The sequence below is a fragment of the Leptonotus elevatus genome, chromosome 1 (assembly GCF_054856555.1).
Source record: "Leptonotus elevatus isolate MCC_2025b chromosome 1, RoL_Lele_1.0, whole genome shotgun sequence".
In the NCBI taxonomy this organism is placed as follows: Eukaryota; Metazoa; Chordata; class Actinopteri; order Syngnathiformes; family Syngnathidae; genus Leptonotus; species Leptonotus elevatus.
The window spans coordinates 41,585,646-41,606,193 of NC_141239.1; the positions used below are offsets into that span (position 1 = coordinate 41,585,646).

The 20,548-nt window shown below is 42.1% G+C and overlaps 2 protein-coding genes across 2 annotated transcripts; one reads left to right on the top strand and one right to left on the bottom strand.

The window, feature by feature from the left end:
• Window positions 1-4,863: 4,863 nt before the first annotated feature.
• Window positions 4,864-11,883, bottom strand: LOC147182237 (GTPase IMAP family member 8). The gene is made up of 5 exons (XM_086084019.1): window positions 11,862-11,883; window positions 10,367-11,041; window positions 9,139-9,849; window positions 7,935-8,558; window positions 4,864-5,498 (listed from the first exon to the last, which is right to left on the bottom strand). Exons 1-5 carry the CDS (start codon window positions 11,881-11,883, stop codon window positions 4,921-4,923), a joined length of 2,610 nt encoding a protein of 869 aa, XP_085940145.1. The 3' UTR covers window positions 4,864-4,920.
• A 1,686-nt stretch (window positions 11,884-13,569) lies between these two features.
• Window positions 13,570-15,522, top strand: LOC147182238 (migration and invasion enhancer 1-like). Its single transcript, XM_086080507.1, has 4 exons — window positions 13,570-13,735; window positions 13,876-13,973; window positions 14,050-14,126; window positions 15,017-15,522. Exons 1-4 carry the CDS (start codon window positions 13,704-13,706, stop codon window positions 15,098-15,100), a joined length of 291 nt encoding a protein of 96 aa, XP_085936633.1. The 5' UTR covers window positions 13,570-13,703; the 3' UTR covers window positions 15,101-15,522.
• The last annotated feature ends 5,026 nt before the right edge of the window (window positions 15,523-20,548 follow it).

Genomic DNA, 20,548 nt, shown 5'->3' on the forward strand with positions numbered 1-20,548 from the left:
TGTGCATGATGTTTAAATAGTGAATTGGTGGGAGGAAGATTTGTTTGGAAGGTGTAACTCACATTATGGTTGTAGGCTAGCGGGCTAGCTAGCAAGAAGCTACAGCGCGTAGCATGCCGCTGGACTCTTAGCTCAAACTTTCGCACCGAGTAAGTTCCAGTGAATACCGGTCGCCATTTCCTGCTCCCGTCCGTGAAGCTTTTTCAAACTGCCCGCATGTTGAGGACACGACTAGTCAGTTTGTTCGCTCTTGCTCGCTCTTGCTCGCTCTCACTCTGTCGCTCTGTTGCTCTGTCTCTCTCTCTCTCTCTCTCTCTCTCGCCCTCTTTCGCACTCTCTCCCATCGTAGAAATTGTAATCCCTCGAAGTAATCCCTATTTTTTAATAAATGTACCTCTAATCTGATTACATGTTCTTTCCTGTAACTGTAATGGAATACAGTTTTAAAAATTTGCAATCTGTCTACGTAATGGCGGTAGATGTATTCCGTTAGTCCCCAAGCCTGAATATATGTGATAAGCGGTTCAGATGATGGATGGATGGATGGATGGATGGATAAATGAATGAATATTACGTTACTGGTGGAATGCCCTCTCATATGGGAAAGGAGAGACACAGTCATTGATGTACATTTTAGCCATTTATTGAACATCGGGAAAAGAGTAAACACAGTGACACACTCATGCACATGCTGCTGTGGGCCACAGCTCACACACAGACTCCTTAACGTCACACGCCACCCAACCAGACGGTACAATTCCAGGTAACTTGCTTATTTAGGAAAAGGCAGCAGCTAAACTATATTTGATTATTAGTGTTACAACCACAAGTTGTACAAGTTTAAATGTTTAGAAATGTCCTCTGCCAAGGATGTCGTTTGACATTAATAGTGACATGGGTAAATTGCTGTGTCAGCAATATTTGCAGGCTTCCTTCCGCATGTCAACATAATGGCTTAGATGCATTCACACTGTTTGCTTGGTCGCGGGGCAGTTATTTTACTTAATTGTTTCCTGAACTTTGCCCTTGAGTCTTTTTCCCTCTCATAGATTGATGGCCAGTGCTCCATGGCATGTGCGTGTGCGTGTGTGCGCGTGTGCTCGTGCTTGTGCGTGTGTATGTGTGCGTGCGTGTGCGTGCTTGCGCTCGTGCATTTTGGCCAGGTGGTGATAACAAACGTACCTCATTTACTTCACCACCATCACCATCAAGTCCACGTGACGCTTGAAATTAAAGCCATTACCCAAGCATTCCAGAGAAATTGTTCCCACTGCCGAGATTGGCCGTTGCCAGACGTTCTCAAATGAACATTCCCACTTGGCTCCATTCATGATGAGTTTACTTGCTACCTTCATTGAGTTCCCCACTCAATCAGATGCAAAGACAATTAAAGCAATGAACATTCCTTCGCAGACTCTTTTTTTATGGCAAATCTTCAAATTCATCATGACACATTAGGTGCAAAGGCAACAAGTGTTCATTCACCTGCCAAGGGCACAGTAGTGATGGGCATGACAGTTATTTTAAGTGAACTGAATCTTTATCACGCATTTAATGTTATGTTGCTATATTTGTTGTCATGAGTGTGTTTCTATCAAAAACAAAAGTACGTTCACTCACTGAATCATTCCTGAACCGGAATTGGCAACACGTTCGCTCATACGTTCGTGAACCGGAAATGGCAACACGTTCACTCACTGACTCGTTCACTCGCTGATCCGCGTTGGCTAACGCCAATAGCATGGGAGTACGTTCGCCTGTGACGCTGGCTGCTGATTGGTCGTTCCCGAAGATTGACGACATGAGCGTGGCTCAAGAACGAATCACTTCAGGAAGTGATGCGTTCACTCACGTTCACTGAAAAGATTTGTTCTTTTTTAACGAAACGTACGTGAACGACACAACACTAGGACACAGTACATGGGGCTTGTTTAAGCTAATTCCTTCGCGACAGTTCATCCAAATGCGAATTCTGGAATTCACCTAAAATTGCTACTTCAAACTAAAATGGCTGACTTCTTGTTTAATTCTGGGCATTTTTCTGTGTCCTATTATGATAGACATGTTTAACAAATTGTGTTGATCAATCCAACCAGTGTAGGGGGCTGAAGTATTGTTTTCCCAAGGGCCACTACGAAGGGAATTCGACCAAAATGGCTGACTTCCTGTTCAATTCCAGTCACGGGTCCTTGAGAATTTTTTTTTGAGTGTGTCCACCCGATTTCGTGTTGATCAGTGAAATTGTTGCCGGGGGCTATTTTTCCGCCCCTCTGGACAGGGGGCACAACTGAAGGGAATCGGCAGGCTGGTTTTCTGCTTTTTAATGGAGACGAATTAGTAGCAGGGAACCCCTGTGAAGAAACTAAAGCGAGGGGAGATTCATCCTCCTACACTTGCTCCAGGCAGTGGGACCATCCTAACAAGAGTGGTGGATTGTATGAGGAGGAGGAGGAGGAGGGGGGCACTGTGATGTGATTTAAGGGGGATGAATATAGATACAGGGACAGTGGGGGATGCGGGGAGATGGGGAAAAAGACAAGCTGGCCGAGTGATGGGAGATGACACGTGATGATGCATGTGTGGGTGTCTGTGTCTTGTATGCGTGTCACATCTCTATACTTTGACATTATGATAGTCAGTCCGATACCCAATATAATTTCATGAGGTCGAAATTAGAGAATAGAATCAGATTGGACTTTGTCATACATTTTAAAAAGACTCTGTCTCTATTTAGCCTACATTAATCTGACAACAATGCATATATTTTGTGTGTGTGTGTGGGGGGGGGGGGGGGGGGTATCCCCCACAATCCCAAATGAAAGCTGTAATAATTGTAAATGGGTGCCAGCTGTTTTTGGAATAACTTGTGCCGTATTTGATTATGTTCAGGTCACCTGTGGAGCAGAAGGCCGCTGACTGGACTGCTTGTACAACAGCACCACCAGGTGGAGAAATGTGTTCATAGCTCTCTATGCGCCGTTACAATAGGAAATCAACCTGGAGAAAAGTAATTTTTTGATGATGCTATTATTATGTTTATTATTAGGCTTGACCAAAAGCTTAAGGCAACCATAATACAAACATTTTGTTATATTAACCACTGGCTTTAAACTCTACTTTTATAAACTGAACGTTTTGAAACTTTAAAGCTATTGAACGTAGAATATTCCATTTTGAATCGCTACTGCCACCTGTTGACGAAAAATTAAACTGCAACTACCATTCTTCACATACACACCACGCACATTACGTCACATCCGCAGACAGAGTGCGGGAAATTCTAACCCAAATCCAGTCTGAAAACTATTGGCCAAAGGCTTGCAGGAGTACCCATTGAGAACAGCTAAGGTGTTAATCTACTAATTAGAAGGCATTTCAGTCATAAATGGACGAATAAAAAGTTAATGTAAAGTTATTTTTGAGAAAAAAGTTGCAGCTTTAATTTTTACTTGAACCCTAACCTTTGTCTCTAAACCTTGATACCTTTATTTGAAACCTTGACCACAAAACCCTAACCCAGTCTTGAAACCCCACTTTGAAACCCTCACCTTGGCTTGGAGCTCTACCTTGGAACCCTGACTTGAAATCTTATTTGAAACATTACACCCTATTTGAAACTCTAACCCTAATGTGAAACATTAATTTGAAACCCTCAACTTAAACCTGACTTCAAACCTTACTTTGAATCACCGCGGTCAAGGCTTAAAACCCAAATCTTAATTTGAACCATTAACTTGGACTTTAAAACCTACTCCGCAACACTAATCTTGAATTAAAACTTAAACTCTTTCTTGTAACTAGTGATGCACCAAATATTCAGCCAGCGGAAATTTTCGGCCGAAAATGAGAAAAATAATAATTTTCGGCAATCGGCCGAAATAAATTTGGAGCCGAAAAAATATTGCCGAAATAGGATGTTGTGGTAACGCAAGCAAAACAAAATTGCTGCAAGCATATGTATGAATGTATGAATTAAACGCCGGGGTGAGCGTTCCGCCTCAATGTTAATTCATGAGCAGTAGCCGAAAGCTAGCGTCTTGAGGCTAACACGCTCGATGCTATCTCAAATCAGCGGCGAGGAATAATGGCAACCGCACAAAGTTGCAGTATCGTGATCTCCGTATGGTGTGCGCGGAAGTTCTTATTCTGCAACTGAAGTTTCGTAGCAAATTGTTTGCTGCTGAAATGCAAATAAAGCCCCCGTTGAATAAGCAACACGGCGCCCGGTTCCTTTACACGATAAATTAATTGATTTCACATGACCGAGACGAGAACAGCGTTATCAGCAGCGACCCAAATCAATTGAGGCTGACGAGTGACGACACTCGAAAAAGTTCACAAAAGTAAAGCTTCATCTCCAGATTATTACGTCCAACAATGTGCAGAAAAGCAACTTTATTTATCATAGAATAATAAACGCAATGACATGACACTGCACTGTGTGCTTACTGTATGCTTGTGGTTATTCTTATTCATCCACCTCATTTATTTCTTAATCATTACTGTAGTTGAGTGTGTATGTGTTGAAAATGCACTGCAGCTAATGGTGAATCTGAGTGATATTAAACATTGTTTTTTATTTTGATAAATAAAAATACAAAAAGTAATTATTATGATTTTTTTCTGCGTTTCGGTTACGGCCAAGCATTTCTCATTTCCGGTTATCGGTTTCATTTCGGTGCATCCCGACTTGTAACCCTACTTTGTAACCTCAACTCTTACTTGAAACTCCTAACCCAGGATTTAAACACTACTTTTTTTTAACCGTAACTGTTTATTGAAACCCAAATTTGAAGCAATACCCCTTTTTTGCAACCCGAAATTATTGTTAAATATAGTGGCATGAATTTGACTTCTTTTTTTTAAATTGGTGTGCAAGTGTACCTAATGTTGTGTCTGCTGAGTGTCATTCACTGGTGTTTATTTTTTGCATCTGATCTCTTTCATGACCTTCCAGCTGAACTCCAGGCTTCTCCTCACTTCTGCCAGGTCCTCGCGTATCTCCTCCAGCACGTCCAGCTTGGAGAGTTTCCTATCGATAGACGAGAGCAGGAATTCTTCTGAGGCGGCGGTGGCACCCTCGGGCTGGGGCGACGGCGGAGTCGAGGCCTGTCGCTCCCACAGCGTGTGAAAATACGAGTCAATGAAGGCCTCCAGCTCCTCCAGGCTGCTCCAGTCTTCAGTCTGGCTGCAGAGGGCGCGCTGCAGGCGGGCGGGCCCATTGGGAAGTGGGCCCTGATGGGCTGGAGGCAGCACCAGGAGCATCATGGGAAGTTCGGGTCGGTCAACGTGGTGCCACGCTGGCATGTTGACTGAAGTTTGCAGTCTGTCCTGAAGCATGGCCAGCAAACAGGAAGTGGCGTTCCACCTGTTCCACGCGGTGGGCGGAAGTGCAACTTGTTTGTCAGACGATGAAGACTCAATTAAGTCCAATGAGGGACACTCCATGGAGGACTCACCAAAACCCTCAGTGGGAGGATCTCTGCACTTCAATGCAACTGCAATGCAAGCAAAAAGTTCATTGTGAGGCATGTGTGACCCATAAACATACTTCTATTATGATATCCTAACCCTTAGTTTAAAAAACTCTTGTTTGAAACATGCATCCAGATTTAAAACCTTACTTTGAAACCTTAACCCAGGCTTGAAACCAGCTTGTGAAATCCAAGTCGGTTTGAAATGCTAATTCAAAATCGTATCGCTGGCTTCAAACCCTAAACCTGGTTTTAAGTTTCTAACCCAGTTCAAACCCTAAAACCCTAACCCTACTTGGACCTATAAACCTTGTTTAAAACCCTAAGCAAAGATAGAGACCCATATTTCAAACGCTAACTTGTCGCCCTAAAGTCAAACCTTAAACATTTCTTGACAATAACATGTTATATGTGATCTCACTAGTTTAAACATGACATTCTGATTAATATTACATTTGTGGAATATGAGTTATGAAGCAAAATCCAGCCGTTTTTATCCATATCGGGGGGGGGGGGGGGCATTATGCCACTTGCTGTCGATTGAATGGCATCAATGTTGCTCAGGGCTCCGGCAACGACCAATCACAGCTCACCTGTTTTCTGAAGCTAAGTTGCGATTGGTTGTTACCTGAGACCTGAGCAACATTGATGTCATGTTCAGTCGACAACAAGTGGCAAAATGGCCGCCTTCTGATAATGACAGAAACTGCTAGATTTTGCTGCTTAACTCATATTCCACTAACACAATATTAACCAGAATACCGTATTTAGACTAGTGGGGCTGCATAGAACATATTATTGTCAAAAAAAAAAATTGAGGGGGGGGGGCTTCCCCTTAACCTACTTTGAAACTTTTAACACTGGCTTGAAAATGGCTCAAAGCCCTAAATCTTGTTTAAACCCCTAACAAAAGCTCAAAACCCTCATTTCAAATGCTAATCCTGACTTGAAACCATACCTTTAAACTCGTAAACCTGGCTTGAAATGCTAAACCTGTTTCAGCGTCATAACCCAGGCTTAAGACCCTAATTTGAAACCCCATCCCTTGCTTGAAGTCCTAATATAAAACTTTAACCCTGCATTAGTGGCTTGAAACATTTACATACCCTAAAACTTTCTTAAAACCCTAACCAAGGCTTGAAACCTTAATTTCAAATGCTAAGCCTAGCTTAACAGAATCAGTGACAAAGGGCAGCCTTGGCGGAGTCCAACCCTCATTGAGAACGAATCCGACTTACTGCTGGCAATGCGAACCAAACTCTGACACCGGTCGTACAGGGACCAACAGCCCGTTATCAGGGGGCTCGGATTCGTTCTCAGTGAGGGTTAGACTTCGCCAAGGCTGACCTTTGTCATCAATTCTGTTCATTATATTGCATCTCTGCTTTTTGCAGATGATGTGGTGCTGTTGGCTTCATCAAGCCGTGATCTCCAGCTCTCGCTGGAGCGGTTCGCAGCCAAGTGTGAAGCGGTTGGGATGAAGATCAGCACCTCCAAATCCCAGACCATGGTCCTCAGTCGGAAAAGGGTGGCGTGCCCTCTCCGGGTCGGGGATGAGATCCTGCCACAAGTGGAGGATTTCAAGTATCTTGGGGTTTTGTTCACAAATGAGGGTAGGTTGGAGCGGGAAATCGACAGGCGGATCGACGCAGCGTCTGCAGTGATGCAGACTCTGTATCGGCCCGTTGTGGTGAAGAAGGAGCTGAGCCAAAAAAGTGAAGCTCTCGATTTACCGGTCGATCTACGTTCCTACCCTCGCCTGTGGTCACGAGCTGTGGGTCGTAACCAAAAGAACAAGATCGCGGATCCAAGCAGCCAAAATGAGTTTCCTCCGCAGGGTGTCTGGGCTCTCCCTAAGAGATAGGGTGAGAAGCTCGGTCACCCGGGATGGGTCGAGCTGCTACTCCACCAAGACACGCTGTCTCTCGGCTGGCCTTGGAGTGCCTTGGGATCCCGCCAGAGGAACTGGTTGAAGTGACTGGGGAGAGGGAAGTCTGTCCTAAAGCTGCTGCCCCCCGCAACCCGACCCCAGATAAGCAGTAGTAAATGGATAGATGGATGGCTTAAAACCCTAACTTTGGCTCAACACCCTTACATAAAACCCTAAACTATGATTGACAGCCTAGCCAGGCTTGAAACTCAAAATTCTAATATTAACACTGGCTTGAAACCCTGACTTTAAACCCTGAACCTTGGACAAAAACCCTAACCCAGGCCTGAGACCATAATTTGAGACCTTATCCAAGGCTTGAAACCCCAATGTGAAACCGTAACCTTTTTTCATTTTTTCATTTTTTTAAACCATAGCCATCGTTTAAAACTAACCCTGTCTTGACGCCTTACCCAGGTTTGGAACCTCAATTTGAAACCCCAGATTCATTCCTGGCTTGTAGCCCTAATTTGAAACCCTAATTTCTTCTGTGACATTGCGCGTGTTGTTATTGTGTTTAAATGACTTACAGTGTTTTGAAAGCTGAGGTCCATCACTGAGCAGCAAACTTGGATTATTGCACAACGTGGCACTCATATAGCATGGTGGCGCAGATGTTGCTGCGGTCGCTTGACACTCCGCCGCTAGCATGCACTCCACCTGTGCCATCAGCTGTCGCACCTGCGACCCGTCTCCTCGCCGTTTGTTGTCCAACACGTGGTACCTGTTCCCGCACTTGTCCACCAGCCCCCTCAGGACTGGCCCCTCACTCTCCAGCCGTTGTTCGATTCCCGTCTCTCCCAGCCAGTCGCCATGACTGAACACCACCACGGCCTTGGCCCAGAGCCCTCCCAGCTGGGCTGCCAAGGCTTCTCCTTGCCCGTCGTTGAAGGCGGCACTGGCGTTGACCACCACCAGCACGGCGCAGGACATCGTCCTGTTCAGGAGGTCGGCGGTTAGAGGGAAGCCACCTGGCGTGTCCAGTACCGTCACAACCCGGCCAGCCACGCGGGCCCGGGCGAGGACGCAGGAGGTGGTCGGGCTGTCGACGTGGAAGCAGTCACAGCCCAGCACAGTGTTGCCGCATGAGCTCTTGCCTGTTTTGCTGCCACCCACTAAGACGAGCATCACTTCGGAGAAGGGGCGGGGCTCGTCTAAAACATCAAAAAGCTGCTATTGAGTGAGTCCAAGTAATCACTGTTGTCTCAGGTTTATTAATACATTGGTGCCTTCAGATGTGAGTGGCCCAAATTTTTGGATGAGAGCCGTCCTATGGCCACTTTTTGCTTTGACTAGCTGTAATGTATGCTGTTTCTCTAAAAAAAAAATAAAAAAAATCCTATATCCCCACCCCCATTTTTTATTTTTTTTGCACCCTATAAAGAAGACAATTTTAAGCCTATTGTTACTTCTATAGACTGGCACAGTAAAGTATTTGCCTGCTATTTTTACTGCTTGTGTTCAAATTCCATTTATTAAAGAGTTACAGTATAACGGCGTGACTATTGATGCTAATGATTAGCGTGTCTGGCATTTTCCATTGTGTGTTAGCATAAAGCTAGTGTTGGCAACGTTGTTCAAGTTTTTGCTCTCAAGTCAGAGACAAAAATTGGTCAAATGACGGCTTTTGTTTATATATATATTTTTTAAGTGACTCTTATCTCAAGGAACCACTGTAGATGCTTTACTTGTAATGCAAGGTAAGGTATCACTATAATGTTTATGTCGTCTCACCAAGGTGTGTCCTGGCCTCTCTCCTCCACAGCTCCATCTTCATCTTCCTCTCCGCCGCTCTCGCCTCCTCCACCCTCATCGTCGTCTCCAGCTGTTCCTTTTCTTTTCCCACCGCCCACCAATGTCCGCCACCACAGCCGGCCACCATCTCCTCAATCTTCCCCAGCAGCTCCCTCACCTGAAATCCATCACCGGCAGTCCTGTTGTTGATCACGTGGGTTCGATTTCCGCAGCGCTCGGCTATCCACCGCAGTGGCTCGCCCTCGCTCTCCACGTGCCGCTCAATGGCCGTATCGCCCAGCCAGTCCCCGAAGCTGAACAGCAGCATGACATGGTTCCAGACATCCCCTCCCAGCAGCTCCAGGTGGTCCCGCACCGCCTGCCGGTAGGTTTTGGAGAAGGCACGGTCCGGACGCACCACCAGCAGGAAGGCGTGAGGGCCCGGAGCACAAAAGTACGGTCCCAATCGGATCTGACGGCGGTCGAAGGCGGCAGTCTCGTGGCCCAAGAAGTTCATCCACCATCCAGGTGTGTCCACCACCGTCAATTGCCTCCCGAAGGCCGTGCTTCGACCCACTGTGCAACGAGCTGTCCTGCCCAAGGGCCGCAACCCCTGGTCCCGGCCCAGGATGGTGTTCAGAGAAGACGTCTTTCCAGAACCTTTTGCTCCCAGAAGCACAATCCTGATGTCAGGCAGAGGGCGAGCCCGCTCTGGAAATGTTGGATGCAAGACTTGAAACCTAATGTTCTCTTAAAACACTATTTTGAAACAATAACACAGGTATTAAACATTATCCGTATAATCCGTAGACAAACCCTAAATCTGGCTTGACATACCAATCCTCACTCTTATTTGAAAATCGAATCTGTCTTGAAACCCTCATCTGAAACCTTAACGCTGGTTTGAAGCCATTTTTGTAAACCCTTGTTTGAAATTCTAACCCTGACTTGAAGTTCTACTTTGAAATGCCAACCTTGGCCTGAAACCCAGTCTTCTTTAAAACCCTAAGCCTACTTTAAAAAACGAATTTCTCTTTCTTTTTTCTTTTTTTTTTATATTATAAATATAATATAATATATAAATATAAATTTAAAATTAATTAAAAAAAAATAAAAATTAAAAAAATATTTTCTCTCTTAATTCTAACCTTGGCTTGGAACCCTAACTCTGGCTTACTGTACTTTTAAGCATGAATCCTGGTTTGAAAGCCTACTTTGAGATCCTTACCTCTCATAGAGGCTCTGTGAGTTTTCATCTTCAAAAACCTGGTGTGGGCGTCCTCCTCCACTTGTCTCTTCTCCTCCGCTACAGCAATGCAGACGCTCTCCGTCATCTCAAACACTCTGTTTCCATTGGTGGCAACTAATGTCTGGATGTTCTGTATTAGCTCCGAGATTTGACTTCCATCGCTCAAGTCAACAAGTTGACACCGCTGTCCACACTGACTCCTCAGCCAACTCAAGGCCTTGGACCCTTGACCTTCCGACTTGAGCTTGGCCCCCTCTAATGAAGTGAAGACCACCAGACAGTGGCACCACACCCGGGGCCCAAGCAGACCCACGTGTTCCTCCAGGGACCGGCGGCGCCTTTCCGTGAAGAGCGAGCCAGCTTTGACCACCACCAGGAAGACGTGGGGTCCCGGGGAGCACAGGACGACACTCCCCAGGATCTCCCGGCGCACCGCACGGGGGGTGTCATCCAAGCCGAAGTCGCACCACCAGCCGGGCGTGTCCACCACCGTCAGCCAGCGCCTGCCCACCTGGGCCAGCCGTCGCAAGCATGACGTCCTCTCCTTGGTGGCGAACTCGTCTTGGCCAAGGAGGAGGTTCCCCAGGGAGCTCTTCCCCGAGTTCCTGCCTCCAAGGAGGACCAGCTTCAACTGGGAGGTACGCCAAGCATCCACTAATAAGACACACAAAAAGCATTTCAGGAGGAAGTAGTTTTATTGGGAAGGAACTTTTAGAACCATCATTCATAGCCCCATTTTACATTCATCCAAATATAAATTGGCAAGTTTACTGCTCATTCTAGGATCTGGGTTTTATTTAAGGAGTCACTTTAGCTTTATAAGAAAGAACCATTTTTAGTAGATATAGTAGGTTACATTTAACATATCTATTTCATTTTTACACTAAAGGTGATAATGCTAAATGTTTATTTTAGCATCAATATTATTATAGTCAAAATGTGTGTGTTCAATGCTCATTTTAGGCTATTTTGGCTTCCTTAGCTTTATCAGGAAGGAATAGTTTTTGGTAACATATTGGTGACCACTAGGAGGTAGCATTTACCAGCCTAATTCAAAGAAAAAAAGTTTTTAGTTAGTCAAAAGTGTAAGTTAAAAAGTTTTGTCAATTTTTTAAAGTTTGTATTTTATTATTATTATTATTATTATACATTTGATAAGCATAAAGGTACCTATATATGTCTAGTGTCTACCTATTTTGCTATACATTTGATAAACATACATTTATATATATATATATATATATATTTGTGAATATTTGACTGCTAACAATATGAGAGTACTAAATAGAATACAGCCTTTTTAATGAACACTATAAAATCATTGACCCAGGAAAAATATATGCTTCATCTCGTTGCAGTCGAACCTGTCTACAGTACATCAACATTGTTCCTCCAGTCACACCCACAGAGGGCTCTTGGCAGCTATTAAACATAGCTTATGAACATTCTCGCAAAGGCGCAGAGTTTGACTTACCTGATTGCTCACTGGTCGCCATTATTTTCTTCTTCTTCTTCTAAACATAAACACAACATGTCACGTTGTCTCTGCAAAACATGTGAGCCAAACTCTGTTCAACCAGACCCCACCATTCCCGATTTTATGCCTTTATGGAGGTCTGAAGGTCGCCAGAAAGGACCACATGCGACTATACACGCCTCTGGCAAGCAGGGTGACAAGCCACCTTCATTGTTTAATTTCTCACGCAGGTTCACCTCAATACATTTTATTCTAGAAACCTGTTTTTGGTGCAAGTCTACCTAAAACTTGTTGAATGTGTTTGTCTGCTTCAATGTACTCCTAGCTAGTGATGGGAAAACGAAGCTTCGTGAAGCACTTGTGATATTTTTTGACTCCCCGAGATGGTGCTCTTGGTTTAAATATAAAGGCTAGTGCAAAGGAAATTGATTACATTTCCACTGCATCTTTCAACCTAGAGGAGTAAAAAAATATTACAAGTGCTTCATGAAGCTTCATTTTGCCATCACTACTCCTAGCTATTTAAATTTGCTTGAAATGTAACACACTTGTTCATAACTAAATGCACCACAAATCTCGATGAGAACTTTCTTGTGGAAAATGCAAAACGGGGATGGAGACAACTATAAGATTCTGTATTTTTTTGTGTGAAAAAAATTAAATAAGCGACTGCAAAATGGTGTTGTACCCTCTGCATGCTTGTGTTCAACTCAATTTGACAAAAAACCCTTCTGTTTAGACTACCACACAAAAAATGCCCTGAGATGACTCTCTAATGGGCATATATACACTAATTGCTGGCCTATCAAGGATGGATGGATGCATGGAGAGAGAGAGATAGAGAGAGGCGGGGGTGGATAGATGGATGGATGGATGGATAAATAGCATCTCAAAACATCAATTCACAAGGGAAGTGACACAAAGTGAGCAGACGCAAGTTCACGCCTTTGTTACCTAAGTGTTTTATTATCAACTGTGGTTAACTTGTTTTTACACTTGCATGACAGATCATTTTACGCTCTCTCAAGTTTTTGGAACAGATTGTTCCCATTTCTATTAGTTCCAGTGATAGCTGTTCAAGAGACGACGTCCGCTTTGATTCTTCCCGACTCGCTCTTCCCATTTCACACAGACCATGTTACGCTTTAACTGTGGTGAGAATCATGAGAAACACACAAGACTTTCTTTTATTCTGTATCTTGTTAATGTTTACCATTGTTAATGAGGGGGGCGGGGTTAAGTTGAGCTAGTCACTTATTGGCAGCTGTCGAAAAAAACAGCACACGTGATTTTGGAACGTGTTCGTATTATATATTAACCCTACTTTACTCTAGTTTGAGCTTCTCGCCAAAACCCCGAAGTAGCAGATTTCTGTCTTCCCGTAGTAAAAAATAAAAAATAAAACCCCTAACCACTTATGGACATCTATCTTTTGTTTTTCTAAATTCTGGGAGTGCCCGAAAGCACATTTAGCAAGAGTGGTGTGGTGTGATGTGTGTGTGGTGGAGACGTCCGTGGGTGGACTACAAAGAAATGAGCAGATGTGTAACGACTAGTGGAGTTTCATTTAAACATTAGAAAAGCAGCCACGATTGTTTCTCTTTTGAACGCAGTAAAATTGTAAAACAAACGTGGGAAATATAAAGAGTATAAAGAGCTCCCGGGTGGCTCCTTGTGACAGACGTCGTCCCTGTCACGTGACCTTTGCGTTTGCCCCGGTGTCACTACAGCCCCGCCCCCCTGCGAAGTCTTTATATACAGTACTGTATGCTAAACGGCCATTGGCTACACTTGTGCTAACCTGTGTTGAAACGCGGAGATCCTCAGCAAAATAAAAAAATGGGAGTGGTGACAATTCGAGTGGAATACTGGTAATCTTATAACATTATTGCGCTCTTTATGTTGTGTGATGTGTGTGTACCATGTTAGTCACCTATAAAAGGCTAAAGGTGATGCGGTTGTTATGTGTAGCTAACTGCGAAGCTAACCGAGATTCTCCCATCACCTCCAGCGGCAACTGAGGCTACGAGCCCCGTTATCGGGAGCTCGCCCGAGTTGTCAAGGACGAGTTTCCCGATGCGGACGTGTCGGGCTTCGTGGGCCGGAGAGGTAAATAATTAGTACAACTATACCCGGAAGTGTGAAAGGAGATTTAATTAAAAGTCACACCCTCTATCTTTTATAGCCAGCTTTGAGATTGAGATCAACGGGATGCTGGTTTTCTCCAAGCTGGACCTCGGAGGATTCCCATATGAGGATGATGTAAGTAGTTTTTAATCATATTTTACGCACGAAAACAGCGTGTAACTTACGGCGTCGATGTAACCCAAATAATTACGTACGCAAATTTGAATGCGCCGTAGTGAAGTTTTGCCCAGCCTTTTTATTGAGCCAAGGTACATATTTCTCGTAGGAAGAAATATCTAAAGCGTCTCTATCAACCAACGCTAACGCAGTAGTGAAGTCAGAACTGCTAAATATTTAAACACTAATAATCCATAAACAAGGGAGTTGAATTGTGACTGTCTCAGAATACTTTTGTGAGTCACAATGACCCGTGAACATTTGTGGTATGCAGTGTTCCTTGTGTCGTCAATCACACCCATGCAACATTTACATTTACTTGCCATTGTGTACACGTGTGAAAGGAGAGCCCTGCCTCTTAAAAGCACATGCATGAATAGTACTTCTTATACATTTTTTGCTTCCATTGTGTTCAAATACATTTTAAAATGCTTTGTTAAAATTGTGTAAGCTTTAAAGGTCTTAGAGCCATGAGTTATGCGGTAGATAAAACAAAGTGCTGGTTGAGCTGTTCAGTAGAGGGAAATGAATGTGCATGTGATAACCTTTGTGACTTACACCGTTCAGTGCACTGTAGAATTGCAGGTATCAATTTTAAACAAAACAGGCTTACTCCAATGTATGTAAACTATTTTCACTACTTACGGTTTCAAAAAAATTATCGAGACTCTCAATCTTGAAGTGACGATTATTCCGCACATACATCCATGCAAAGACTTGAGTTTTACAGCGTTTCTCAGACAGTGGTGCATTCACGAGCGTTAATAGGTTTGTTCTCAAGATATTTTTTAACAAATGCAAAAAAAGCAGGTTTGTAACTTTTTATTGTTTATCCCACATTTATCCAGGTAATGGAAACCATCCAGAAAGCTCGCGATGGCAAACCTCTGACGAAGATCACCAAGAGCCGCGCGCCATGCGTCATCATGTAAACAAACTGGTTTAAAAGGACTAAAACTGCCTTTCCCTAACAGTTTCCTGCTTAAAAAAACAACAACAACGTGATGAAACAGCACAATTGGGCCAAGCAGTCCTTTTGGGGAAAGGCCAGTTCGCCTCCCCCTCGTTCACTCTTGACGCCGAGCCGCTGGGCCACTAATGACTAGCACTGCCTCAAAATAAGCCACGCGGCTGTGCTACGATGAATTCTCATGCCCGGCCGTTCTTCAGCTCGTCAGGTGTGTTCGACGGGGAGGGCGGGTTTTGTTTTAATGAATGCAAGGTCAGTAATAAGTCATGAACATGCCTTTGTCTTTTCTTTTTTTTATATGGCGTAACGGTTTACAGATACTGTACTTGTTTTGGTGTTTGCAATGACTTAATTGGATTGGTTGAATAAAATCTCTGCTTGCAATACTGTTTACACTCTGATTGTGATTTTCTTGAGGGACATCAACTCCCCAGCCTTGGCAACCATTCCTCTCGTGTAAACATGTTTGCCTAACCAGCAACAGGAGGTAGGGAGAAATGAGTACACAACTTTAAAATGATTCCAGCTTTTATTTATTCATCAGGGAACATGAGAGATTAGACTTTAAGTGTAACACGATCGTATGGTTTACCTGTAAAGTCCAGTGTTCACTGTAGGGGGCGCTAGGTTCACAGTCAAATAAATGCCCGGTGTAATTTTTGCTTTTCAAGTTTTCTCAGTCAATAAACTTTATTTTTCCTTGCTTTGTCTAAGCATGAAATAATTTTCCTTTTACCCACTACAACAGAAATGACCAAAACTAATTTCTGTTTTCAAAATATTAAATCCCAAAATAAGTTTATTGTAAAAGAAATATAAAGGCCATACTGGACATTATTAGTATTCTGACCATTTTTTAATGCAAATAAATGCTTTAAAGAACAATATGTTTGTGTGTTTAAGTTGTCAGTATATTATTGAATAAAACATTTTACTTAAAACAAAAAAAAAAAAAAAGCAGCAAAATCAGAAAATATTTTTTACAGTGTAACTACAAGTCAGAAATCATTTACAAAATCTTACACTAAAAAAACTAATTAAAAAAAAAGTAGATTGTGCTTCTTTTTTTTAAAACCTTTTAAACATTTTTATGAAATTGTAACTTTTACATTAAATATTGACAAATTCAAGTAAAATAAAAATATTGAAAAGTAGATGATATATAGTTTTTTTAAACTGGAACATTGTGTTAAATCTAAAAGATCATCTACATATGAATTGCACATTGTCTGCATATTCTGAAAAAAGTCAAACATCTATATAAACAATGAAAAATAGTTTTTGGTTTGTTTTTTAAATCCATCCATTTTCAACATTTGTCCTCATTAGAGTTTCAAGTGTGCTGGAGCTTATCCTGATGGATTTTGTGAAAAAGGCAGGGTACACCCAGGACTGGTTGATAGTCAATTGTAGGAATTAAAAATGAAGCTTAAATTTTTTTTGAAAAATCTATTTTAAAAAGCTCACATACGTTAATATATATATATATATTTTTTTAAGTGCGCATACTTTTAAAACTGTCGGAACTCCTAACAGACAACTTGGAAATTGTCATAACATTTGGTGGAAAATTCAAGCATTGAGTCAGTGGCTGACGGATCACTTGGGGTTCCTTGTGGACCACCCATATTAAATTATGAAATAATTCAAATATGACCTTCAAACATGGCAAACCTGACTTTTACTCAACATTTCCCCGATGCTGGTGTTTGTTGTATGTCAGGTCATTTACTGTAATGATGCACCGTAACAATTCCAGCCTTTCCAAAGAAAATGCTCACTTTGACCACACTATGTGTCTTTATTGGCTCAGGGTGTGTCTTGATGTTGCATGTGTGGAGTCAGCAGATAGCATGCTAAAGCTGATGATGATGATAACTTGCCTGAAGGCAGCTCACGCACGCAGCGACTTTATCTGGGCCCTACTTGCCCTCTTCGCTGAGAGAGGCCCTTCTTTATGATAATTAGAACTTTTATTATGTTCATGTTTTTTGTAAACATCAAAATTAGACGTGAAATAAAATACAAAGTTGTATAATTTAGTCAAAAGTCAAAGTTTTTGTGGATAACTTTGTCTTAAAATGTCAACCTAATCAATTTGTGTAACCAACATTTAGTGTCGAGTGCTCAATAAACCTTAACATCAATGACAAAAGGAGTCTTGGAGCAATTATCATACATGTTTTGTACTGTAAACAAATACAATTAAGGGTAGTTAAACAATTTCACCTTGCTTTTGAAAATATCAAAGACAAAGGCTTTTTTGTGAACATTTATGTACAAACCATTATGTTAAGTTCTTTGATGACCACTGGAAGCCTTCAAATAATTTGTTTTCATGATAAAAACAAAACTAACTATAATTATAGCAAAAATGTCCTTTGTTTTAGTCTTTGGTAATTAATTTAATGCATGATCCTTTGGGGATGATTTTAAATTTGATTTTAAGTAGATTTCTTTTTACCATGGTATTTATTTTATATTGCGCACAAGTAATACACATTTGATTTAAAACTAAAACTAACACTGAAACTAACTCAAACTAAACAAAAACTAAGCATTTATTAAATAACTGAAACTAATAAAAACTAACAGAACCACCCTGAAAACTAATTCAAAATAACTACATTTAAAAAACAAAACACAAAACCAAACCAAAACTACCGGTAACTAAAATGAAAATTCCAAAACTATAACAACCATGCTCCCGGCCAATCGAAGCAGCTCTCCTCATTCCCATTTAAATCCGGGCGGTGGAAGCGCACAAAGTGCTCGACATTACAGAAGCAGAAATTGACTCGCTGGGACCCGTACATGAGATTGGCGCGCACAAAGTGCATTTTACAGGTAAACTGCAAGATCTACCCTTGCAAATGATATTGTCAGCCGTGCATGTGGTGTGCATAGTTAGAGACCGGCTTGCACTATCAATCGATCGTGCATCTGTGGGTGTGACTCGCCTCTTCCCACCACTTGTGCCGCACAGTTGGTGGGGATCCTATTAAAATATTTTTCTAAGATAATGATCATTTCTTCAACGAATTGATTGAAATGATTCAGGATTGTCCCACGCTGTTGTCATATTTAGGGATGAAACATGTTGACACCCACCACACATGTCCGCCGAATCTGTCTACCTGTGCCTCAATTAAATCCACTAAAACCGCAATACGCCACTTGCGCCACAAATTAGACTTGGTTAGTGTGGGTCTATAATCTAATCCATTTTTGTGTCAGAAGCTCCGTCAGCCAGAACAGCCAGCAAGCTAAAGTAGACTTGCCTTGGCATGAAAATAAAGAGGCGGCCATTTTTATGCCAAGCGTCTGTCTAGGAAAATAGAACCCTAATGTCTTTGTAATCGTAAATGACTGAAGAGTCTTCAGTTAAGGCTTAAGCTTGAGCTTTCGGGGGAACTAACACTTTACAGGTGAACTTAATTTGATCTGAAAACTCTTGAATGCACAAACTGTTCAGTTTTTGAGTACTTTTTACTCAACTTACAATTAATTCTCTAACAAGGAGTTGAACAGCAAAATTCACGACATAACAGCTGTTTGAGCCGTGAACGGACCAATGCATTTCCTGGTTTAATTTGAAAAGGTATCAAAATAATAGTTGTCTTTAACATGCTGTTCACATTTTGACGTCATGAGACCAAGATGACCTTGCCATTGTCGGACTTGAGAGTTTTCTCATTGGACTGCTTCCTGCTTGGTACTTCTTTCCCAGGAAGACGTTTTCCTGTCTGGATGAAATTATTTTATCAGAAACGTTAAGTGAATCTTGCTTGTGTTACACTTCAACACAATGACACATTTCTTCTGAGCACATTCATCTTTTTCCCTGACAAACCTTTTCCTTTCCTACTTTGAATTTCACTAAAAGTACAAGCGCTGGGATTTGTCCAAAATGGCCTACTCCCTCTTCAATTTTGGGTATACTCCTTGTGACTTTTTCTTGTGGCCTGTCATAATTTGCATGTCTGCCCAATTTGTTTTTGATCGGTAAACCTGGTGCTAGCTAATTTTCATAAACTTTGTAGGGGGCATTACAGAGGGACTTCCTATTCAATTGAAGACGTCAGGGGCTCATTTTCTAACTTTAAAGGTAGACTACGGAGTGAATTTGCCCAAAATGCCCGACTTAACTGTTTGAGTTTGGGCACGGGTCCTTGAAACATTTTTTTATACAAACCGTAAATCTTGTATTTAGCATAATTTATCAAGGCTTTTTTTTTCATCTAAGTCATGAGAGCGTACCTAATGAAGTGTCCAGTGTGTTCATAGAAGTAAACGGAGTGTGTCCGATGTTGATTTAACCGCATCTAGCGCAATTGACGTCAGGGTCCCCATGACCCGCATCAGACTTCCTCTCATTTATGGCCTTTTCACACCGTGAAAAGCTGCCGCTGGTCCCGACTGACTCATGATAGCCCCTTTCATGCTTGACTGATGATTGGCAGCTGATTTTCAGTTTTTCAGTAATGGTGCTTCTTTGGTCAAAAATGAGGTTAAGCGATTCGGAGAATGAATGAATGGAAAAAAAAATGGGGGGGGGGGATAAATCCACAATTCTGCAGTTGACAAACCACAAGTATTGAAGTTAAGTATGTCATTGCTGCATCCTAAATTTGGAGATATTTTTTGTTTTGTTTTTATTGGACAACAACTGACTGCATCTTGAAATTGTGTGACTATTTTTCTTTTTATGCAAAATGTTTATTCATATTCAGGTAAAACCTTAACTCACTAAATATTTGTATATTTTGCACATCATTTTTATTTTCATCTCCAAATGTTATTTTACTCCAAAACAGAAAGGCGCTTACTTTTTGGTCATTTTTTGAATATGGCAACAAAAACATCTCAAAACACTTTCAGGTATGTTTTTACTGTCATGTGTTTTTGCATTAAACCTTCAGAAGGAGTCTGAAGGTGCTTCTACTCACCCGGCAGGTAAACAAGCTCATTCCCATTTGATCACACAGGCCTCATCATCCACACAAGCACAGCATGGCAGAAGGTGACTTATAAAAAGTTCTGCGTGAATGGTGAGCATCAACTGTATTGATTTTGTATTCCACAGGATTGTGACAGAACTGGTCACCAGACTAGTTTGGACTCACATAATCCTCTCAGATGTACTCTGGCTTTCAGAAAAAAAAGATTTGGGCGCGCTACACTGGCACATCATCTTGACAGGTGTCCATCAAAATGAATTTAATGGCCGTAAATCGTCCTCCCTGACCCTTGGCCTCTAAGCCTACATTGCCCTTAACCAATTGACTGTTTCATAGTCCCTAAACCATTGTCCTTAATTCATAGTCAGTGTACTCAGTATGTACTATCAATTAAACCTATAGCACATTGTTCTTAATTTATCGTTCCTAAACAATAGTCCCTAACCCTT

Bases quoted from the DNA above. Each gene is read 5' to 3' on its own strand.
- LOC147182237 (XM_086084019.1), bottom strand. From the start codon at position 11,883: ATGGCGACCAGTGAGCAATCAG. The intron at 9,850-10,366 runs GTAAGGATCTCA...CAACATTTCCAG, and splicing joins TCACAGAGCCTCTATGAGAG to AGCGGGCTCGCCCTCTGCCT. The intron at 8,559-9,138 runs GTGAGACGACAT...TTGATGTTTTAG, and splicing joins AGAGGCCAGGACACACCTTG to ACGAGCCCCGCCCCTTCTCC.